Raw genomic sequence first — 25,413 nt, forward strand, 5'->3', positions numbered from 1 at the left:
AGCCTGTTCGACTGAATCCTAAGTATATTCAGAATTTGAGTGGGTATGGACCAGGAACCATGATTTATACACCCCAGCTTTAAAAAATTCATTAAAACCAACGTTGAGTAAATGCTGTATTAGTTCAAGCATTACGATTCACAAAAGGGAAGAACTGAGCGCAATATGTAATCACTACTTACGAACACCACTGAATAAGACAAAATACAAAGTCCAGTCAAAAATAAATATACCCTGCCCCAGTTACCTGTGGTCAGCATTCTAAAACATTCTGAATTTGATCAAACAACTTTGGTTGATGGATGTCAACCACTGGAAATGTCTGCCCAGCAGTTTCTAGCCTGAAAGCTGCCACATTGTGTCTGTGTTTTATAGATGGCTAAAGCACAAAGTATTAAATATTTACCAGTGATATTGTCTTGCAGCTCTGTTTTGGGCAGAATAAACAGGTACATTTCACACGTCTGTTTTGAGCATATCATTCATTATGACTTGTCTCTGTATTTTGCATACAGTCAACATGCTTTACATAGTAATAAAAAAGGCGAATACGAAAGTTTCCTTATAACAGTGGTTAGGGTCACTTATGTGAAGTCTAATGTGGCTATGGCATTGTAACCTAAGACATACAGTATGCATATATTTCATAGTATCATATTATTCGGTAGTATATTATAACTGATATATATATATAATATATATATATATATATATATATATATATATATATATATATATAATATATTTTAATATATTTTGTTGTTGTTATTTTTCGTTTTATTTTTATAAAATAGTATTTAAATAAAATATATTATTGATACAAACACTCAGCACCTTTAAAATTATAATTTGAGTTTGTTTGCCGTTCTTAAAATATAAAGTGCATTAGAAAGACAAGGTCTGTTATCTGCAGGGATTGACCACTGCAGAGGATAGTAATGCTATTATAAACTGAACAAATGTGTATTTAGGTTATATTTTGGACTGAATTGGTTGGGCTGCTTGAAGACTGTGTTGCTCTGTAAGCGAGTTTCAGGATTGGGAGCATCTACCTGTGAGATAAAGACTGCTCTACTCGTGACCTCACTGGTTGAAAAGATCTGTGAGCTCACCATCTGAATTATGTTTACCACCTCAGGACAGTCCCTTTAAGTTCAAAGAATAATTAAAACAATAATAAAAAACTAAACCTGTTCAGATACAGAACAAAGGTTTGCAGTTCTGCACTTTTGTGAAATTAAGGCTAGACAGCGGCTTTGATGAGCAGAGCACTCTGACTGGCCGATCAAGATTCCAAGCTGCTGTTATTAGCTTCCTCACTGAGGTTTGGTTTTCCTACACAGCTCGTTTTCAGTCTGGAATGGGCCATTTTGGCATCACACCAGACAATTTAAGGTTTTTATTGCTGTTAAATTACAGTCACAACATGTCTTATGACAAACTTTGGTCAGGCACTGTAGTATCTGTAACTACTAGATAACATACTTCTAAAAACAAAACAAAAAAACAGCAACTGAATCTCATACAGCACTGCAGTATACAAACCAGGAAGGGGAATGTGCAGTTATTGTCACAGTTTTGAACAACCAGTGTAGTTGTAAAGTAATTTAATGTGAACATATTGTACTTTAAATCTTGGAATGATCTCTAAAACCCTTTCAACTCTCCTCAGATTACATTACATGACTGTACAAGCCGTAAAGCAATCATACTACCTACAATATACATCTTCATTCTCTATACTTCCTGTATCCCTCAACACCTCTCAATGCATTAAAGAAACTACACAGTACATTGTGCGTTTTTACCTGTCCTAAAAGAAATATTCACTTGAGAAGTATCTGATTTAAGACAATCACCGATCAACACTTCCTCACTAACTTCAAGACTTTCACTACCCTTCCAGAACTTCTTCAGTACTTGTCCAGTCCTTTTAGACAGACTGGGATTTCACTGAAGTCTTTGCTCCGTATTGCACCCAGCACCCCACGCTGTTCCAATCGTCCCTACTTCTACATGACCCAAGTGTCAAAATGTCTGTGGATTCATTATATCTACGTTTAAAGGAACTGAGACAATACTGTGTACCCAAAACTGAGCTATAGCTTTAGCTACAGTACAGTCAAATAAAACTGCATTACTGTTTAAATCCAGCAGAGGACAGATAATGCACAGTTACGGAGTAGACAATAGAGTACTTCTAACTGTCCATGTTTTCATTCTACCTTTCTTTATTTCTTTTATAGTTGTGAATACAGAGGAATCACTATAGTTAAACATAACTCTCACAGACTGTATAGAAGTGCACTGCCCCGAAAGCCAACGCCAATGGCAAATAAATATTTAGTTCCCAATGGAAACAATAACCCAGAGCATGGGGGGTGCCACTGAAAACCACTCCTCTACTGAACAGATAAATGTACAAAACACAGAGAAAGACGCTATCAGTTGCTTTACACTCTTTTAATGAAAGACTAGCGAGTCTCTCATAGCTGCAGAACTACAGTATGTACTGTAAAAATAAATATGAAATATACATCAAGCACAACAGTTGCAAATAACACCACAAAAAACTTCTGTACTGAGTAGTAAATAAATACAGCCTATATTAAATGTCAGTCAGTTTAATTTAACGGAAAGAGCAGTTTCTTGTGCAGAGTGTGGCACAGATCCACGGTGTAGGTCTCTCCGTGCTGCTGTCTGTTTTTCTCGTAGATCACACTGTTCACCTCAGTGTGGATATCAATGAGATGCCTGTTTCTGAAAGAAAACAAGACAATTTCAGTTAATTTTCTTTGTGTTTATAAAATTTTCATTTTTTGTTTTGTTTTTTACATTAATTTATGGTGAAAAAAAATTATATATATATATATATATATATATATATATATATATTCATTCTTTGGAGTATTATATACAGTCTCTTTGGAGTATTCCTGTCTTTTAAAATGTATAAAGATACCAGGGAGGGATCTAGTTTAAAATAACAGGTATGAAATGGCAGCTATCTAATGTGTCCCTCTTGTCCTTTAGATTCCCTTTATATCACCTTCTCTTTCAGTCATCACAGGAGAGTTTTAAACATGAGTCACCAGGAAGTGACGACTGGAACCAGCATGTGACGACAAACAGAACATGATACAAAGTGAATGTAAACAAGAAGCAGAAGAATACATTTTTAATAGTTTGCAGAACACGCGTTTTACCTTTTCTGTCCCCTTAGTAGAGATGCCGAGAGAGCATGTAGATATTCTGACTGATGATGCACTTTTGCAAGGACGCAAGCATCCGTTTTACAGCAGCTCCAAAAAACATCAGCTTCAGTAGGGATATACTCCACCCTACTGGCAATGGAAGGCCCATCAACCTCCACGTCATTGTAGTCACAGTGCTCTGGAACGGTGTAGTTCTGGATGAAGAATAGCTTTGGTTTGCCCGAAAGGTCCGGGCAGTGCTCCACAGTGAAGAGCTGCTTTATTGTGTTGAAGCCGATGCCGGGACCCTCTTTCTCAGTGGCTATCATCTTGGTGGAGCTGCCCCGACTGATAATGCAACAGACGAAGCAGTCCGAGTTCCTGTGCTCTCTCATCCTAGCTGTTTCCTTTAATAGTGAGCAGACGTCACTGAGGCTTAACCACTTGTACAGGATGACTTGGAAGTGAAGTGTCTTGAAGGTGTGTTTTAGCATATCTGCAAGGCACAAGGAACTTTTTTATCGGATGTATCTACCGCCTTTCACAGAAGCATTGCTTCAAGTGCATTTACAATCAATGGGCAACCGCACCCAGAGATGGAAAGGCAATTGCAAAAATGTTGCACCAGCACACAGCAGCTTCTGGTTTTGTCCCAGATATAAATGCCAATTTTTTGTCACGTGGAGTGGTTCGATTCAGCTAGGACACTGGAATTAGCACCCTTGCTGCTCACTGAAAAGTGAATTTGTACAATCCACACTATGTAAACGTGCTCTCAGAATAGTACCAGCTCCACCCTCTTGACGAAACACTAATATTTGTCTGGTTTACATAAAAAGGTAAAGAGCATTGAATGTCATTTTAATTGCTGTTTTTTTCTCCCTCACCCATTTAAATACCGTATACAGCAAAATGGCATTAAGCATTCTTTCAGCAGAGCAAAACATATCTCCTTACCTCCATCAGTGCCAACGCAGTCTATTATTAAGCAAACTCCTAAAGGACGTCTCTGCATTCTGTATACTTCTCCAGGGTTCTGTGACACAACAGAGAAAGGAAATAGACAGGTTTGTGATAGGATGAATACCACAGATAAACCTACAGAGATTACAGCATTATGCATGGAAGATCATTCAAAAAATCAAATAAATAGCTTACAATATAGTTGGTGACACCTTTAATAGAATCAGCTAAATATGCATACAATAATATAGATAAGCATCATCTTAAACACTGTACATGATTAGTTTTAAATGAAAGCTTGAAACTTTTTTTTTTTTTTTTTTTACCTGCATTCCAGTTTCAGGTACTGGGAGGGAAATTTTGATGTTTTCTGCAGCTGAAACAGATAATTATGATTTTTTTTGTACTTTCGGTTTGTCATTTTGATACACAACGTGCTGTATTTTTGTTTGAATGAGTGCAAGTTATTATAACATCATCATCTTTTTACTGATCTTTATTTTTTTGAAGCCCAAAGTAACATTACATCTACAGAAGAGAGACGGTACAGACAAGCCTACCGGCAGTGCCTGTGAATGGACCTCAATGCAGCCCTAACAAGTGGGAGGGCAGCTCAGATATATATCAAGCCCATGCATATCAAAGATGGAAACAGAACTTGAGATACCTCAGGGTTAGAAACTCACACTCGCCTTGCACACCATCCTGGGGTTAGGAATCATCAGGAGCCAGTGTGAGCAACCAGGCCCTCTGTTAATTAATTTTTTCTTTCTTACAGCTAAATACAATTCCTTGGTAAAGCAACAGACTCTGTTGAGACTTGTGCATGCTGGGAGAAGAACGATTAGTTTAGAGCACATTTAGCAGGGGTCTAATTACTCCAATACCTGACTACTGGTCATTTCAATAATACACCTAAACAAGAGAGGATCTGGGTGCAGGACAAGTGTGAGCTTGTGAGCTCGGACATGAATGGCACTCCAAACCTGAGTAGCCAACTGTTCAACAGGTAGTGAAAGACAGAATGGTAGTACTGGAAAGCACTGAACACTCAACTATGATGCTTACCCTTCTACAGACAGAGCTCTATGCACTGAAGCAAACCGTTCAAAGTGGATCACAATGTAAGGTTTGCATACAAAGTAAGCACATGAAATGACTACACTGACTACAGAAGCAAACTCAAGCAAGAAAACTGGAATCAAAGTGGTGATCCATGAAAGTACCCCAGCCCCCTTTGCTTGCCAATTTAATTACATTGAAACAATTACTATAGGTTTGAGAGGATAAAAAGGAATGCTGTGGCCTACCCTGGGCTCCAATAGGACTTTGATAGATTCTTGCAGGAAGAGGTGGTGCACTGGCTGCTTCTTGTGACTTGGGTGGAAGAAATATGTAATAATAACAGATTAAATAAATATAGCTACAACAGAAATAAAATAGTGGACTTCATAAGTTACACACACAGTAAAGTCTAATTGCTAGATATTTTCACATACAAACTCAAACTGTAAATGAATTGAATAAAGAAACGCTGTGCAGGAATTGCCACAGAAACTAATACTATGGCATGACCCACTTATTTGTTCAATGTACTTACATGTGAGAGACGCAAACATTTTTCCCTCTGATTGTGTGTGGCAACGTTTGGGTGTAAAGCTTGACCTGTAATTTAAAAACACTTTTCTTTAGACCCAAGATGTACCTTTGTTACCATGAAATGTAGGATTTGTTTTTATGTGCAGGATCACAAGAAAGACACAAAGTACAAGGGATCTACTTAGTTACAATTTTACGCAAGTCAATTTCCTATTTTTTTTTACAGCTCTACTCCAGGTAGCAAACTGGAGCTATTGCAAGAGTGGCATTACAATTAGGGCCAATAAAAAAATCAATACACTACACAAACTGAAAGTTAGCAATCAAGCAGTTTCATTTTCCAGTACAGCAATAACACTGTTCCCTACAGTAAACAACAAGGGTTTTCAACAGTAGCTGCTGGTAAAGTGAGTGCAAAATACTGGTTTGTATTGGTGCACATCAGAAAGAATGGCAAGTGGCATTATAGTGGGGATCATATAACGGGGACTGTATATTTGAACAAAGACGGCATTGCATTACTACTTGAATGAACAATGTAGGGATGGAAATAAGACTCCTACTGCATAGCAGTTTCTCCCATTCCAGGTTTTACTATGAGCTTGGTAAGCCACAGTGTATGTATAGGTATCAAGCTCAGGTGTATAATAACAAGCTTATAGTAAAACCAGGAATAGATCTGTACTTTGATTGTTTGATATGTTTGAGGAAATCTATGGGTGCGTGTATGTGTGTTCATAAATAAATAAATAAATAGACAGGTGGAGACAGAACGACAGACAGACAGACAGACAGATCAAGGATAAGGGTTCTTACTGCTGCGCCTGTACTTCAGCACCTTCTTCTCCAGGTCTTTCCTGTGGATGTGGTGTAGGCACTGCTCTATTAAATCCACTTTATTGGGTGAGACTTTATCATGCTTCTCCAACTCAATCACTACATCAAGGAAGCCCTGCAGCAAAAAATAAAATAAAAATAAAATCAAATCAGGGCAGTCTGGTTATAATAAAGCATGTAACGATACTTTTGCATGCTTTTCCAATACCTTTATTATGGTTAATACTACTGGATTGAAGACAGAAGGCCCTAGGTTGATAAAACTGGCACAAGGTGAGTTTTACAGACTGGTTTCGTGGATCAGACAGAAAAGTTTTTCTCTGGGAGTCAATTAAATAAATTAAATTGTTACTTAATGTGCGTGAGCATCTAGGTGAGAAATAAAGAAATGAAAAAGTGAAGTTAATTCTTTTAAAAAGAGTTTTGTTTTTTAAGGTCTGCTTTTCAGTCTAAATAAACTCATTTATACCCTACAAGTTGTTATCATTAACATTCAATCTCGCTGACATTTCCCACCCACGCACTTCTGCATTACCATACAGCTGCTGATATCATATCTTAAATAAACACACTTTCCTTCCAACTGCATTATAAAGAGGAAGCATGAAATGTGTGAACATGCCACATTTCCAACTAAATACAAGAGCATGAATTTTCAAATAAAGGCTATTTAGAGGATGTCAACTGGATTTGGCAAAGATGTTGTCAAGCAATAATGCCATGAGATCAGCATTAGAGTAAATGCAATGCAAGTCTTACCATAGCTTTATCAAGCCGCCCTTTTGGTATAGTGTCATTTAATAAAAATATTAGTGAACGCAAATCTTCTTTACCTAGGTCTTCACTGATTTCTGCCATAAGTACCCTAGAACAAGAACACAAGAAACAGATGTTACTAAACTTTATACTTGTTATGATTGAAATTCTCAGCAAAACACAGAGCATTACTCGCTGAAGCCTGTGCATATATACTTCCCATAAGCATTCAAAAATCAGCCTTTTCAGAAGCAGTTTTTGCAGAATTAGTAAGCAAGCCAAGTAAATATATAAATCAGATGTGCAGACACAGAAAATAAAAGTCCCACCCTTACCTGTAAGCAGAAACAGTGCACAGTCTACTTTCCAAAAGAGCTTCCACTTGTTTTTTATTTGAACTTAGTATATTTTTCAAAAGGTCAAACCTTTTGATTCTGTACAGCAGTTCAGCCAGAACTAGATGGTCTAGCACTCCACTTTTTATCTGTGATTTCAAAACTTCCTTCACGTCTTGTTTTGAACAGCCTCCAGCTAGGTCGCTGCACAAATAGATTAACGTTTGGTTTTCATCGCTGGAGAGTTCTTCATAGATCTGGTTGATTGTTAATGATAACTGTCCTTCAGCCATTATAGCAAGTGAGTCAGGAAGCTTAAACCAGCATCTTTACTTGTTACATGTTCCAAGACTCCATTACCCACTGTTTCACACTCCGACACTACAATCTCTGCCTGAAAAAAAAGACAATGGTTCTATTTTCAATTTAGATATGACACCAATGCTTAAGCAAATATTGTTAATATAAGTTAACTGCTCTTTGTCGAACCCGCTCTTACATGTAATTATTTACTGTATTCTCTATTTTTTGCTTTTATTTGAATTTGATCTTTTGCTACTGATTTATTGTACTTGTACTTTGCAACTGCACTTATCTGTAATGTGATATTCTGAAATGAAAAGCCTTGGTTAATAATATGACACATTAAATACTGTTATTATTATTAAATAATAATAATAATAATAATAATAATAATAATAATAATAATAATAATAATAATAATAATAATAATGTGTCATATTATTAACCAAGGCTTTTTTTTTTAAATGTTCTTACCTCTCATTAGCTTCTCCCTTTTCAGTAAAATGCACAAGTGTTCTACTCCACTGTGGAATGGAAACTCTTTGCAAATGATATGAAAAGATATACTTTAATTAGAAGGCATTGGATTATAGTTGGTACAGAATGAAAAGCGGTACGTTTCCAAGCGCTGAAGGAAGCACTTCATTCTCCCGTGACAGCTAGAGCCTTCACCAGTTTATAGTGGGAAGTAGCCTAATGAGGATTCTGACACCTGTGAAATGCACAGGGAGAGCAGAAGTAAATTCCATTCTATGTGAGTTTCACTGAGCACACTTGAAACAAACAAAAATTGTATATTGTTAACCTCTGGAGTCCCGAAACAACCTAAGATAAATTAATCTTAATATTCCATTGAAACATTGTTGTTTAAATTGTTTTTTCAAGCTAATTTTGTTTGGGCACAATAAATGCAATAAATGGAAAAAACAATGTTTAGGTACCTGTGAATCACATTACTCAGAACCTTCAGAGAATGGTACTTTGGACAGTAATCCCTTACAGAAGTTTACCACAGTAAATCTGCACAATAATTGTGCAGTTTCCCATGGTTATAGTATAGGTTACCATTGCTTCCATGGTTTGCCATGTTTTTTCTAGATTTTTTAAATACGCTTTACCATTCCTTGCTGGGGTTTACAATGCTTTGCTATGCTTTACCATGCTTTCACTATCCTTTATTGCATTTTGCTGTGCTTTCACTAGAGGAATTTTTTTTAAGTATGTGGCATGTGTTGTTAAACCATCTCTCTTAACAGCTGATCTGATTGAGGTCAGTGGATTCAATGCCACGTTCAAGCAAAAATCATCCCATAGGAATGGGCTAGTAGGTACCTACTAACCCTTAAATCTACCCTCTACTCCTAAACCTAATTTCTACAAGTAACTTAATTTCTACCCCTAATCCTAATCTCAACTCCTCAGTCTAACCTCAACCCCTAAACCTAACTGTCTTACTATTAAAGTCAATTTTACTATTATTTCAACACCGCTTTTTAGTACGCTCTAGCGGCTACTACATCCCACATCCATTAAAGCGCTTTATCCGGACCTACTCTACCAGATGGGAGGCGAGCACCTCTGGCCCATTCAATCGACTAATCTCAATCAGATCGGGCGGCTTAGAAACAGACAGTGAAGTAATTAAAATCAGCAGCATTTTCTTATACAGTACATCCTTCTTTATAATAATGCATGTTGGACAGCACCTTTAGGAACTTTCAATACAAAACAATACATGTAGAACTCTGTACAAAGACGTTATTATAAGAGAAGTGTGTTATTTATTAAAGTAAATGTTCTTTGTGTGACAAGGTCTACACAGACTGCTTTATCAGTTCCATTTTTATTATTATTTATTACCTAGCAGACGCCCTTATTTCATATGAAGACAATCTGAAGATCGATTTACACCAGGACCCAGCCCACCGAAAGTCGTAATAAGACCCCCCCCCCCCCTTTATATGCAGCTTCCACTCTATAACTGCATACATGTGGTAGAATTACAACAAGACTACATAATTAAAACATGCCATTAACTTAGCAGACAGCTTCGACCACAGAGGCTATACCGTATCAGATACCGCAATGCTGTTTTTATGCCAGGTGTAAAAGAACACAGCAGAAACATTTTACAAACATACCTTCTGCCTCCAACAGGGTTAATATGTTAAGTGCGTTTCAAAATCTTTCACCGCCCGGTAAAATCTGACAAGCAGTTTATAAATGTCAGATAATTTACAGTACTTTCCTTCCAAAGCCAAACTTTTGATAGGTCTAGTAGTTTATGCAGATTATCAAAAGTACCCTGAATTCCGCTATAAGTATGAGTCACGGATTTAAAAAATGATCAAAGAAACAGCATTTCACCGACAACAATTTCATACCAATATTAATACTATAATTGTACATTTAAGTTACGTGTTTATTATGTATGTTTGTTTGTTTATTATTCACTGTGCATTGTTTAATGACTATTATTGTATTCCGGGTGACAAATGAAAGAATATGAAATCTATCAGTAGAACACATTTCAGCTATTGCGTAGGCTGTAGACTACTAAATCATATGGTTTGTTTCGCTTCAGCTGGTTGGTGATGTAAGGGGTTTCTGGTATTTTGTCGTATAGAGGATGTGAGTAAATCTTTAGTTATTTTAAAATGTTCTTGGTACTTTTTCACTCATACTGGACGCTCAAGAGTAGGCGTCTTGGCTGGCTTAAATTAAATGGCGCTTTTACGTCGATCTGGTGAAGACAGTTCGATCTTCATAGTTTTTTCCACCCATAATAATTATCGACATTTTAGTTACGCAATTATAACTAGGTAGATGTGTCTCAATGTGGCCTGCATCAACTGCAGCTTTATAAAACTTTTTTCATGAATGCTTAAATGTACATCATTCTGCTTCTAAAGAAATAATTTGCATAGCGCGTAAAACAACTGAAACGAATGTGCCCCTCCAATTGTTCCAGGTGGGAGTGACTAATCGCGAAGGGAATTGCCCGAGAAAGGCTCAGATTAATTATCACATGCTCTTGCATTATTCTACCCACTGCCACACATATATAGTGGGGTCGGTTCAGTATATGCGATATATGTATATTGAGATATTACAAACATACCTCTCCCTTCTGTGTTTGCCACGTCCAACAGAATTGAAAGCGAAAGTAGATTGTGTTTTTAAGGTGGATCAGGACTGCACGATGTACTTGTTGCCTTCGATGGTAAATCAAGTAATATTTTTTAAATAGTTGGAAACCTTATAAAATATATATTGTTTGGGTATTAAGAAAAGTTTTTTTTTTCTAATTAAAGCAACAAGAAAAATAACATCATAATTTTATACCGTGATATAAAAAGAAAATACATAGGCTATAATTTAAGAAAAAGTGGTTCTGATCTTAATGTAAGAAAGCATACACGGGGGGAAATACACCCCTCACTTTTTCAATGACAGGGAAACCCCCTCACATTTAGGGGTACTAATCACTGGTCGGTATAGAAGTCAATGGAAAGAAAAATGGGATCAGACCCCGGATCACTGGAGCCGGATCATGAAATGGTGTTTTACTACGAGTATCTGAATCAAGCTCCACTGATCTGTAAAGTTGATCCGATCCTGGAACTGCACACACCCTTAACGAAGGAAACTGACCAATGACAAGTGAACACACGTAGCGTGAGTTTAAAGACCCCGGCTTACAAATTTGTGCACAGCGTGAGATCACAGTAATGTTGAGGAAAAATGTCTAACGGATGGATAAAGATAGAGGAGGGTGCAAAACACAGGAAAATTATGCAAAGTTTGTAATTCAGTATAGCTCGTGTTATTTACTAATGCTATTACACTGAGGTGTGCCTCTCTACTTACCGTTTAACTTTTTATTTTAAATTGAAAAACTTAAACCAGTAAAATGACCTTTGTGCAAATAAATATAGACATAAATAAAAACCGAATACATTACCAAGAACGTTTTACACAATTATTATATCAAATTAATCAAACCAAATTGTTTTGCTTGTTTACATACATCACACAGACTATCGCATCTCTATTTATCAATGTTCCATGTTACTAAACATTTTTAAACTAATTAACAATCTTCATAACCAAATTATCGTATTCATCATAGTAAAGTTGAGTTCTTACATGTAAACAGGAACACGTTCAAAGTTTGAATTTGAGGTTCAAGCTACATCTGCATATTTTAAGTGGACGGAGACTGCAAATACTTTTTTAAAACACCCGTTTCTTATACCAATACAGTACTAGCATCATTGTAATAGCAAAACTGTATTTATCTTACACATTTCAATTGTGGGGAAACCTCAACGTTTCTGGTAATATATTTCAAGGTCAATTCTCATCCCTCTCATTAAATTTGCATTATGCCACACTCGCTCTAGCGCTCAACGTGCCCCAGGGGGATCTGAGCAGAGCTTCAGTGCTCTTCGAAGACTACATGGGCAACTGAATAATACAGCTGTTTGCCACATTCATCACTCATGACGACATGGTGCCAACAATGAATTGTTTTGAATGGTTGACGCAGGAATGTCTTTGGATCTTCTAATTAGAATACATGGGATGCAATGTTTTGATATACTTGTTTGTAACGTATTTTATTGTTTCAGAGGGAATAATCTTCATGCTTGCACAACATTAACCGGTCAGTTTAATAACTATTTTTTTACGCAATTTTTGGTATGTATTTATTTATTTAAATTTCTGTAGGCTAATAATAATCGGTCTTAATTGGGTTAACATTAAAATCAAAACACCTAGTTTTCCTGCAGCCCACCTTAAAAGATATGCCATTGACCAATGGGAGAAAAACAGGAAGTGGTTGAAATGGTAGTTTCACATACGCAGTTTTGTTTTATTTTATTTTTGATCTGTGAATATGATTAAATGCGTTTGTGATGGTTAACCATCACTGTATATTGTAAATCTGTCTATATAGAGACCTGTAATGCTGCAAGTGAAAACGTATACATGTGTGTTGAGTTTCCCATAAGTGCACTTAGTCCTACAAAATGCAAACTTGCTGTTATATAAGGTTAGCTAAATCTACAACATTGTGTCCAGTGCTGACTGCACTATAAGTAGTAGAAGTAGGGACCTCTAGTGGTGAATGTCAGCACTACACAGTTATCTGGGAGCTAGTTCTCATTATGTAATTGGCCATAAATAAATGTGTATTGGGTATAGGTTTAAATTGTAGTTTATTACATTGTTATGTCATTTGTAATTTCATTGACTTTGTCTTTACTATTGTTTTGCTTTGTCTGATAGTCTAGTTACATGTATATGTGAAACTTTATTCATAAAAATACATCACTTTTTTTTTTTTTTTCTGGACATGGAACTAGAATATAGAATATGTACCAAGTATGAAGACATTATCCCAAGTTATGTTTTGAAGTGTGGGTATGAATTCTGGGCAACCTTTTTTTGCAATATAACATAAAAGCTGAAATAAATTTAAACACAATATGGTTAAATGTATAAGTGTTTATTTCTAAAGAAAAACATTTTAGTTTTTTCTGTACATTAGAAGTTTACTCAGGAGAAGGGGTGCGTAAGGTTTTGTCTTATTTAGCCGCACAGTATTCTGTTAAATTGTGGATATCACAATATCTTCAAGAGATGTGGGAATTGCTTCATGTTCTCCTGTAAGGATATTAAATTGCATGTTTAAAGTCCTGGGAATTTTAAACTTTCTAGTGATCTCCACTCTTCTTTGGAGGGAACAGGGCATACTCAACGCCCAAAGCCACAACGAAAGCTGCAAAACCCCATTTGAAGCCCCTGAAGAAGACATCTTTAAAGGTGGTTGGCTTAGCGAAGCCTCCCATGTACCTCCATGCCTCATTTCTGTAGAAAACAGGAAAAAAGAATGCAGCACTTGATCATATGCACAGAACTCTGAAGAGCATCACCCACACCTAATTGTATACCATTACTTACAATTCAAGACTAGGGATAAATTAATCCCATTTACTGACCAGTTCTATGGTTAATAGGCACGCGTCAGTTGTAAATAGCGGTACCATAGAAAGTGGTCAGAAGGGTTCATATACCGATATACTAAACTTTAGACGCAGACAACTTGAGATGGCATGTTCTTAAATCGTGATAAAACCCAGTAGAATTATCAAAAGGTAATTTTCCTGGACAAAAAGTGAATAATATGTTAAAATGTAAAAAACACTATACAAAGTCATGAACAACGTTACTAAACACATCTTCATTTGAGGGGTAAATATAAACAGTCATGGGGGGCAGGAACAGAAAAAGTGCTGATGAACGTGTGGACATGATGTTTATGCTTGTAGTGCAGCAGATGCCTTCAATAAAAAGCCAAATCAAGTTCTAACCATGAATCGCCGTTTCTAGAATGAAGCATGTACAAAATGAGTTATTATTCACTAGTATGAGCATTGTGCTCTCTGAGACAGCAATTCCACTTTCCATACCGAGCCCAGGGGTCTTTCAGCCCCCTCCTTGCCAGTCTCTCCTGTGTGAACTCCAGGGGGGTCCCCTCCACTTTCCACTGTTTGTAATCTGGCATTGAAAGGCCATGTCCGTGTTCGTGGCCGTGACCCATCCTTCAGAAACAGGAAAACAAAAGCCTGCCATTTTAGCTTTTTGAGTACAGCCCGGAATCTTGTTTAACAATATTTATGTTGCCAAAGGAGCTAATTCAATGTGTGCAGTATCTGGTACATTTACTGATTTTACAAAACAAATTACATTTCAACAAAATCACATCCTTGTAGTATATTCCAAATGCATTTCACTTCAGGTTACTGCATCTGTAGTCTAATATAATGACTGGGCTCTCTCTTCTGGGTTTGTACTATATTGTATTGTTTGGAAGCTATCTATTAATCCTCCATTTAAGTTTGCGTACATTGTAGGTACTGTGAGTTCAACCATCTTTTTCAACAGGGGCACTAATAACCAAGGCACTTTCAGTTTTAATAGCACTTATTCACTCAGCATCACTGTAGAAACCTGAAATATGAATATATGGGTGGGGCTTCATTGGCTCCTAATCTCCCACATTTGTTGTTATAATTTTTTTTTTTTTTTTTACACTTTAAAGAGGTTTGCTCACTTGGTTATAACACTCTCATTTATCATTCACTTGTACATTCTTGAATTTGTATATAACACAATAAAGGTAAACATTTCACAAGTAGTTGCCATAACAACATAAAAAGGTCATGGGTGCACACAAACCTACTATCAAGACATTTTACTGTTTGTGATGTGGACTGCATTGTTTAATACGTTTATTACGCAACGGTACCTGTCGTATCCATTACATTACTTAGCTATATACGTTAATGTTAATATTACAGGGAATCGTTTAAACACGAGACCTCTGAACATTTTTGAGAATGTCATCATAAGCAAGTTTTTTTTTTTTTTTTTTTTTTCTTTTTACACAAAACTTACATGTCCATTACAAAAACGGAAAATGCTTTTATAATTAAATTACAGTACTGTATTGTCAACATTCATTACCCAATGTTTTTCACACACTCGAAACATCGTAAATACTTAAGTGCTAGGCCTCATTATCCCGAATTTTTAAATAATCACAACTTTATATATTCGATAACATTGCTCATGCATTTCAGATTAAAATGGTAGTTGCTAAGGAACCAAACACACTAGACCATTTAGATATAAACATTAAATAAAAGCCTCACTTTTGTCAATTCCTCGTTGACCTCTGCAGAGAAGCAATCAACTGCAATCCCCGATGAGAGACACGGCCCCTTTAAAACTACGGGCACTTACAAAGCCCAGACAACTGCAAAACGCGTTTCAATATTTTGAGACAGTCGACTTAGCTCTTGCTGTTGCAACTAATTAAATAATAATAATAATAATAATAATAATAATAATAATAATAATAATAATAATAATAATAATAATAAATAAATAAATTGCCAATATTACATATTTATTACTTTTTTTTTAAGGATTTCAAACTGTAGTTCTCAATATTACCATTAAACTAACTATCATAACTAAATGCGCGACTTGCTTCTAAGTATTCTTAACTGACTGACTTAAATAGAGGGCGAGGTGATCAGTCGGCAGAGGCTTCTGAATCCAAGTCAGAAGAAATTATTAATGTTTCATCATGAGTAACAACTAACACATAATAATCAAAGAAACGCACACCAACTGACCTCTGTACATCTGACAGTGCAATGTCGATCACACTGTAGTTAGGCTACCATATTTAATTCCGTGTCATACAGAAAATACTACAAGTAATTTGCAGTACATGTATTTTAAAATGCAGCATTTAACTAAAGTGGCCATTGTAAATATTGCACAATGCTGCAATCGCCAACTTGAAGTATGGCATAATAATAAATACTGCACAATGCTGTAACAGCTCTGAAGTATGGTTAGTGTATATTTTGTTTTATAAAGGAAATCTGTATTTTACTAATTTGCATATCCTGAGAACACACTATTGCCACATTCTGTAAAAAAAAAAAAAAAAAAAAAAAAAAAAAAAAAAAAAAAAAAAAAAAAAGATTCTTCTTATCGTGGTAGAAATAGCTATTCGTTCTTTCTGATAACTATAGTGAAGAGTGCGGGGGGCTACAGGCTCTCTTTGTGTTAAAGATATGTTCATAACAAGGCAAAATGCTGATGCTGTGGTCTCATAGGACAGCTACCACATTCCTGTAGGACATCCTATAGGATGTGTTTTGTGAGGGATACTGAAGTAAATGCTGTAGTAAATTGTCATTTACTCTTCGTGGTTACACAGGTGTCCTTTATATGTTATAATGTACTGCAGTACATGCAGTAGAGGGTGCTGTGAATATAAGCGTCCATTACACACACTGCACAGATAGGGTAAGGACATTCTTTAGCACCCTGTCTGTATGTTACACTAACAATTATTAACATATATCCAGTTGTGATGGATATGAGAATTATTTAGCACAGCAACTGAAAGCATCAGAGTCAGGGGGATCTGATTTGCCTTGTTTTTAGTTCCAGAGGTTAATGATCGGGGCCCTATTGGGAAGGACGACTACAGATTCAGGTAATGGGTATTCAATATAATGAGCGGTCCTGTTTGTTCAGGCTGAATAGCACTACTACCTTTATACACGTTTACCATAATAAAAGCATAGTAAAGCGTAATAAAGCATAGCACAGCGCAATAAAGCATAGTAAAAGCATAGCAAAGCGTAATAAAGCATAGCAAAGCGCAATAAAGCATAGCACAGCGCAATAAAGCATAGTAAAAGCATAGCACAGCGCAATAAAGCATAGCAAAAGCATAGCACAGCGCAATAAAGCATAGCAAAGCGCAATAAAGCATAGTAAAAGCATAGCACAGCGTGATAAAGCATAGCAAAGCGTAATAAAGCATAGTAAATGCATAGCACAGCGTAATAAGCATAGGAATGCATGGTAAAGCATAGGAAAGTAATGTAAAAAACGACGAGGTATGGTAAAGCATGTTAATAAACATGGTAAACCAGGGTACATTATGGTTTATATATGGTATTACCATGGAAACAGCAGGTAAAATTGCGAAAATATCGTGCAAAATACCATGGTAAACTCGTATAAGGGTAGACCTGGCTGGTAAACTATTCCATTCATTTAAACCTCTCTTCGTAAAAAGCGCATTCATAGTGTGCGCTACTCTAGTTACGTTGAGTTTTGGGGGGGGGGGGGGGGGGGGGGGGGGGGTGGGGGGGGGGGGGGGGGGGGGGGGTGTTAGGGCTGGGGTTGCTCTTTGTACGTTTAGCTAGTTGAGTGAGTAAATGATCTGTAATTTATATTTTCTTTTTTAATCTTTCCGTCACTTTGTTAAGAGAGGTAGTTGTTACAGGGGGGGGGGGGGGGGGGGGGCATGTTAAAAAAGCGCTTTTTAAATGCAGATGACATAAGCACATAATCTTGCAGGTGGACTAATTACGTATTAATCCATTCATAATTTTTATTAGAATTATTAACGCTGAGAACTTAGAGCTGCACTGTAGGACTCATCTAACTGTTGACTCTCCTAAAAAAAAGAAAAAAAAAGGCTGTCCAATTGAATGGCTTGTTAAAGAACCGGCAGCTGGTGTCCAATGGAAGGTTGTTTTAGTGAGGAGCTGAGAGTAGCAGGAAGGAGAATATGTTATTGGAGTCAACGAAACAGTCGGCGGAGAGGTTGGGAGATTTGCTGCTTCTGAAAACAAGAAATAGACACACGCGAATGGGATTGTATTTATATATTATACCGCCGCCGGGTCAAATCTAACAAGCGGCATACCTACAGAGGCGCACTGTAAAGGGAACTGTATGTAAATGTTTCAGTTACATCATTATTGAAACAGGACTCGGGCTGACTGGCTGGGTTAAGCGGCAATACCCACAGGTAAGGAGAGTATATAGACAGCGATACTTAGTACTGCACTGCACTGCAGTGGGAAAATGTGAATGTCATTCATTTCTATTGCACCGTAAGAACTGACTCGGTGAGATGTCTGTTCGAGTTAAATGTACCCTTGCGTGGTTTCTATACTTGCATGTTTATGAAACGCGTGACACACATAGATTATATGTGGCCAGCGCGAAAGCCTGGGCTGCAGTGAGTGGGTACACGACCACACAGAGGGAGGTGTGTGTTTTGCTGTTGCGATTGCAGCTGGCAATCATTTTCGTTCATTGACCACAGGGTATGCAAAGCTATGCGAATGCATGGGACTCAATTTGTTACACTGATGATGAGAAGTTTGTTTATGTGCTTCCTGGGCGAAAACGCTGGTAGCCAGGCGGTAGACGTGGAAGGCGATTGCTGACTTACTGTGTGTGTGTGTGTTTGGCTGCAATGCAGAGAATCACCTTGTGTGTGTGTGTGTGTGTTGATTATAATACCACCAAGCATGTGCTGGCTCAGACTTTTTGTGACCGACGATAGTGAGAACATACTAAAGCACACATGATTGTTGACTGCGTAATGCGGTATGGGTTGAACATACTACAGTACTGTACTACTCTGCATTCCATGGCGAGTCAATGTTGTTTGCTATGCTTTCGATGACTTACTGTGTCAAATCAAAAGCACAGAAGGTGCTTGAATATGATGGTAAATGTTATTGGAATAATTCGGTCTGTGTGAGACCGGATAGAATGCAGTGTTGCGTTGTGGGTGAAACGAAGCTACGGTATCTAATATATTGTTGCTTGTGGTGATGATAAAACTAACAATAATAAAAGTATGTTGTCATTGTGTGTGTCCCCATCTAAAAGCTGTATCCCTTACATGGCTACTTCTGAACCCTTTTAAAAGGTGGATAGATTTACACGTTTAGTGAATTGTATTAAAAAAACGTAATTATTTCCTTTTTGGAGTAGACGTACCATTCAGACATCTGAACCAGGCTTCTTTCACACACTTCGCTGTTCAAATTGTATTTGTATAGTAAATACACAATGAAAGCTTTAAGAAAGCAGATCAAAACACCCTACATGGATCGTCTTCCTATATTAACATTTTGAACACGGACACACATGTTCCTTCATATGTGTCAGGATTATGGTATTATAAATCTAGTGACAAAAAAATAGCTTTCAACACAATTGGTATGAAATGTCTTATGTATTGTTCTGGTTGTTTTAGATTTTCTGTTTCATTCATTTTGTTCACTGTCCCACTATCAACACTGACTGCTCTTTGATTTCCACATGATGTGCCCAGAGACTCTGGATTGTGCTGCATGTTAATCTTAGTCCTATAAACTCTACATTCTACAACTCCTGGCAAATGACTCTCAGCTAACTAATGCTGGAAATGGATTGCAGAAGACTGTGAACACTAGGGTCTTTGTGGATAACTGCACAATTTCAGTCTGCAGCACTGAACTAATGAGACAAATCCATATATTTAAGAGATTTTCTGTTTTATAATCCGTTGTAATTAACCTTTAGGCAGTAGCAGACTCATTTGGGTGGTTTATGTAAAAAGCTTGCTTTGGTATATAAATATGTTTGATTATTTTCTATAAAAGTGTTTTTTGAATAAATTCATTAGAATCGGCTTAAAAATGGAGGGCATGCAATTCTGAAATCAAAACTTGTGGATTTTATCATGGCTATGTTTCCATAATCAGTTGTGCACTCTCCAAGTTCATATTATTACAGAGCTCTCTTTGTTCAGGGGTAAATAGAGAATTTCACCATCTCTTCTGCAACGACCAAATTTCATCATTTATTTAATTCTCACCATACAGCCTTGTTTCTTTCAGACAGAGCTGAACTCCATCACACAAAAAAATAAAAAATTCTGCTATCTTTTAGTGGGTGTTGTGTCTGTGTCCCTGTGAAAATGGCATATTTCAATGTTGCCATGACAATGAGACCCTTCTTGAAGACAAAGGAACATGTTTTCAAAGTGTTTCCTCCTGTCAATAATTAATTTTTATTTAAATAGTAATAATAATACTTGAAATAAAATAATGTTAATTCTTACAAAACCTTAACCAAAATGATTAGTAATAATATACATTCAAGTTCTCTTAAACACTTTTCAAATTATTTATTTCACAGTTTTGCAACATTTAAAATAGCTTGCCTGGCTAATTGGTATTGCCTCAGTGCTACTATTAAGAAAATGCATTCTTACAAAATTGGATGGCTAAATATATATACAGCGGTAATGTAAGGAAAGGTACACACTTATTCTGGGAATTGTGTGGGTTGTTCTTTTGCTTGAGGCAGTTTCTTTCCTGTTCGTTCTCTTTGAATTAATTATATGTACAATCTAAAATAATATCTGAAGTTAAAAAAAAAAGCTGTTGCTGTGATTTTTAGTAGAATATCACTGGCATGCTTGCTGTCATTACTGTTACAGTTCTAATGTGTCAGTTTTAGGCTTTGTGATTCTTTGGGTTTGTTGTCAGAGGAAAACAGTAATTCTGTGAAGCAGATCTCCCATAGTGCAAATGAGTTTCCTGTGGGTGGAGTACAGTGTATACTTTGTTAATGAATGACTTGCTGGTAATATGTATTTTGTTATTAATAGACACATTATTTATAGGTGATGATTGTGTCAAATCTTGGAACAATGCAAGAATGTGGTGAATACTGTCCTCTTCTCTCTCTCTCTCTCTCTGAAGAACTGGAAACTGTAGAAAATGTGTGTCTTAAACTTTAGGTAATCCGTGTTTTCAACGAGAAATCTTTTTTTTCGGTTTAGGAAAAGCTGTTTGTTAGTTTTTGGGAAATCTGATATAATCTGACTAGACTGACTTTTTCATTCACAACTATGCAAAAAACTGCTTTTTGTTTTAATTTAGACACAAATGGTTGATCATTTTTGTCATGGTGGACACATTTTATAATGAGTACAATATCCACACCACCAGTTGTGTTTTTTTTTTTAAATCTGTACATGTAAAAATGCAGCAAAGTAACCAATACAAACTGTACATTTGCAGGTCTAGTGTATATATATTTTGTAAATGTACTGGCAGTTGCTGCAAAAAAACGTTTGTTAGTTTGTGTCTCTATTGATTTGGTCAGTGGTGTTGTGATTCACATTCTTATACCACAATGTTGGGTGCTGACGTCACCCCCAGGGGGTAAAGTGTGCAAACCTCTTAGTGGTCCTATTAAGCAAAATGAGCTGGTTTTGCACATTGCAGACATTAACTTTATATAGGCTAGCTGTGAGTAAATCAGTCATCACTAAGAACTATTAGTGATGCTGGCAGAGGAGGGTCTATTGAGGGTGTACTGAGCAAAGTTATTCTTAGTTTCTTTTGAATGGTTAGCAGATAGCCAGAGGCCCGCTTATCCTCTGTCCTGTACAGGATGCACTTTGTATTGTCCGTGCCGATTCTATTTTTGACTAGATGAGTTATTCAGTATAAAGGTTGCTGTTGCTGGACACGAGTCAGGAACACTCAGCTGCAGTACTTTTATTAGCTCTGTTTTGTGCACGCCCTGGGAAGGCACTGTACTGTACAAAAGAACCACTCCTGTTGGCATCAGTGTGATTCCTGTAATATTTAACTTTTCCTGTTCTGACATGGTAATACAGGATAAAATGATAATATATTTTAGGGTTTAAAAGAAAAACAAAAAACAGTGAATTCATAAATTAAATCATATTTTTTTACATATAGAAAGATGGTCCCTACCTTTCAATTGCCATTGCAGATGAGTGCTCGGTTTCTATTATGAATTCTGCAGTTTCAGAAGGAGAATTGGCATGGATGAAATACTGCAAGCTGATATAAATAAATAAATAAATAAATGTTTACCGGAATATATAAGACTCAAGCCAAAATACCATCCATCAGCCTCGGGCTGCAATCAGAAAGCATCCTTTTTTTTTTTTTTTTTTTTTTTTAAAAGCCATTGAGATATAGCAGTACTGAACAAACACAACAGTGAGCTGCAGAATAGATGCCCTTAATCCACTGTAATTGAACCACCTTTCAGAGGAGCCCTGCAGGTTAATACTGCTGACACACGTTTCCTCCTCTTGCATTTACTGAGAAAAGGAGTTTGAATCCCTTCAAGTGTTTGCCCCCTCAAAGAGCCCGTATCATTGACCGGACAGAACCCCCTATTCAGTATCTGAATTTCCACGATGATGTGTGCTGCGCATGTCCTCTGGAGGGCCATCTTGTGTTCATCAGCCACTAGGCTCACCCAAGACAGGTGATTAGGACGCTTGTGGTCTTCTTGCTGTGTTTGTCTCATATGCCGCCCCCCACCCCCCAAAAAATAGCGTATTTATAATTAGGATTAATCGTTCATTATAAAAAAAAACATACAAGTTTATTAACCCCCAGGGGATACTGTGGAGGCTTTTCAAATTTTACTGTACAATCTTAAAATTATCAGAATTTGATTAGTCTTGATTGTTGTGAAAAAGAAAAATTACGAAAGTCTGTACTCGATTTACTGTAATTAAACCCAAGCGGGAGAGTTTTCGGTTGCACTGTGTCATTACAGCATAACAGCTGGGTGGTGTTAATTGTTCCTGATTATCTCTTTGACTGTAATGAAGTGATGGTTTTGGTGTGTAATTGCAAGAGTATAATGTCTTGTCTGCTGATTGTAGGCATCATTCCTGTGTATTCATTTTCCAGGGCGGTGGGGTGATTTTCTTTTGTACAAAACAGATCATTATGAAATGCAGGCGCTACAGTAAGCCTCTTTACAGATATACACAGGTTTGTTAATTGTGGAGCAGAGCTACCTCTAATATAGAGAATGGAAACACACATACAAATACATCTAACCCTCTTTTGCTTTGCAGCACATCGAAGCAAGTTAAACCAGGTTGTAGTTAAGGCTACCACATTTAACATAATTCTGTGAACATATAAACCACCTGCAGTAAGCTGAACAACCTTTACATGAAAACTACCTTCCAATGGAGATAAAACACTACTTCACATTTACTACCAACAAGTACATAATACACTCTTCCAGTAAAGTAAAATAAAGAAATACATTGGTTCCTTGAGGAAAAGTCATTTGCACACAGGTGCTTCTGTGGTAGACTAGTGAGCAGTTAAAAAAAACACATGTAAAGTACAGCCAGCTGCTGCTTCTGTTTGATTCATAGTTCCCTAACGCAGGAAGATGCAAATAAAACTTAGACATGCAAACTGAAAATAATAATGAGAAATTATACTCTGTTAGTTTATAATTTGTTTCAGCCCCTGTTCCTACAGTCTCCCATCTAGTGTAAAATGACTGCACTGCTCTTCCTATCTCCCAGGGTCACTTATTTCCTTATAGGGTACTCTCATGCCTAGTTTCCACTGCCTTTTCCCAGGTACATCAGAGCTGGACGGTCTGGTTCAAAGTGCTTTCCTCCTGGAAGAGGGACAAACCTCAATACAAGACCCTTCATTTTCTAGTTGTAACCTGTAGATTATACATTTTTATGCCCTGTCTTTTTCTATCCACATTATTCTTGATTTGCTTTTTAAACATATACTGGCACCAGTTTGAATTAATATTTTTGGACAATTTAAGAGCAGCCATTAACATGTAAGTGTCTTCCGTCTGTGCTGTGCCAGCATTGCGTCCACGAGACTCATTAGAATTTGTCAGAGTACAATTATGTATTTGACAACATATGTATCATAAAAAATCTTAGAATGGATTTAAAACCAATGACTTTCACAATCCTCACAGTGGAAAATACAAAACACTTGAAGGAGTTCACCACAATTATTAAAAGTGGTATCGATACTATACAACTGTGGGGCCACAAAATGCAAAACATATTGCGAAAGAACAGTAACAGAAACCCCATTGAAGGCATTTCCCAGGACTGATTTCTTTCTCATGGGAGTTCACCATTCAGCACATTTTATTTATAACTAATCTGTTTTTAGGATACGGAAAATACAAATGCACAAATGTACAGCTTTAACCCTAAACCCTAAATGTTACATATAGGCTGTCCATTGGAAAAACTTTGTCCAGGCTCCTTTCCAACTGATACTGTGGTCTGGGACACACTATGATTTGTGGAATCCCATACATTCATTTTTAAATTTTTTTTTTTTTGCTTGTTTTTATTTTTCTAGTAAGCTGTTGCACACAGCCTGTATTGTACATAGCAGAATGGGCTCAGAGGCTTGCTTTAGCTTGCATGGCACAGTGTTAGCTTCTCAGAGACGTGTTGGGGCTACTGTTACAAAATATCCCCTGTCACCATCTGTCATGGCTAGAAACAAAACAGATTGACCCTTATTTGCACTTGGTTATATATCTGTCTTTTGCTTGTTTTTAAACATCTGTTTTTCTGCTGTTGGGAAGCAGTTTCAGGCATAAGGTTGCGAAATGGGATTGGAATTATGTGAGCTTTCTTGTCATTATTTACCAACCTGCAGTACTTCCCAGACAGTAAGCTACTTATTGTCTTTCTGTAGTCTGAGATTTAAAACCCATCCTTTGAATTCTACACTCGTTAGGTACGGTACCTTTCGCCACCAGACAGCCATTGAAATGAATTTGATCCTGATCTGCTGCTGATGAAAATGAAGTCAGTCCCAGTGACAGATGGAAATGTACCATTAGCGATCCTGACTAATTAACCCCCCTCAACAGACACACCCACAAACTTTCCAGCCCACATACTCATCTGACCTACGTTAGTAACTTCTCATGTTTTCCAGTGTTTCAGCTTCCACAAGTCTAATTCCAATAATGCAAGTTCATTTGTCAATATTTTAAACTTGTTGTAAATCACATAGTTTTTTTTTTCTTTCTTGTAATTTTAAAGGTTGGCTCGGAGAAAGAGTTGTCTGCAAGAAACAAGGAGGAAGATTGAAGCATCACAGTCAACAAAGTGAGTAGTGTTTTCTGAAAGGGAAATGCTGCTCTTTTAAAAAACGCTTACTTTA

General features: G+C 36.8%; 3 protein-coding genes across 3 annotated transcripts in view; 1 reads left to right on the plus strand and 2 right to left on the minus strand.

Moving 5' to 3' along the window:
• Positions 1-832: 832 nt before the first annotated feature.
• On the minus strand, positions 833-11,171 carry LOC121323671 (CASP8 and FADD-like apoptosis regulator). The gene is made up of 10 exons (XM_041264862.1): positions 11,109-11,171; positions 7,685-8,078; positions 7,353-7,458; positions 6,573-6,708; positions 5,758-5,822; positions 5,468-5,534; positions 4,484-4,533; positions 4,152-4,230; positions 3,207-3,690; positions 833-2,760 (listed from the first exon to the last, which is right to left on the minus strand). The coding sequence occupies exons 2-10, from the start codon at positions 7,975-7,977 to the stop codon at positions 2,625-2,627; spliced, it is 1,416 nt and encodes a 471-aa protein (XP_041120796.1). The 5' UTR covers positions 7,978-8,078; positions 11,109-11,171; the 3' UTR covers positions 833-2,624.
• Positions 11,172-13,486: 2,315 nt separating this feature from the next.
• On the minus strand, positions 13,487-15,817 carry LOC121322637 (NADH dehydrogenase [ubiquinone] 1 beta subcomplex subunit 3-like). Its single transcript, XM_041262813.1, has 3 exons — positions 15,712-15,817; positions 14,467-14,598; positions 13,487-13,864 (listed from the first exon to the last, which is right to left on the minus strand). Exons 2-3 carry the CDS (start codon positions 14,595-14,597, stop codon positions 13,711-13,713), a joined length of 285 nt encoding a protein of 94 aa, XP_041118747.1. The 5' UTR covers position 14,598; positions 15,712-15,817; the 3' UTR covers positions 13,487-13,710.
• A 2,318-nt stretch (positions 15,818-18,135) lies between these two features.
• LOC121323225 (protein FAM126B-like) overlaps positions 18,136-25,413 on the plus strand; it is a 64,952-nt gene continuing 57,674 nt past the window's right edge. Inside the window, exons 1-2 of the mRNA XM_041264145.1 lie at positions 18,136-18,410; positions 25,293-25,358. The gene's annotated coding sequence lies outside the window, so the exon portion shown is untranslated. The remainder of the gene's footprint in view (positions 18,411-25,292; positions 25,359-25,413) is intronic.

Source organism: Polyodon spathula, chromosome 11, assembly GCF_017654505.1.
Source record: "Polyodon spathula isolate WHYD16114869_AA chromosome 11, ASM1765450v1, whole genome shotgun sequence".
Classification (NCBI taxonomy): Eukaryota; Metazoa; Chordata; class Actinopteri; order Acipenseriformes; family Polyodontidae; genus Polyodon; species Polyodon spathula.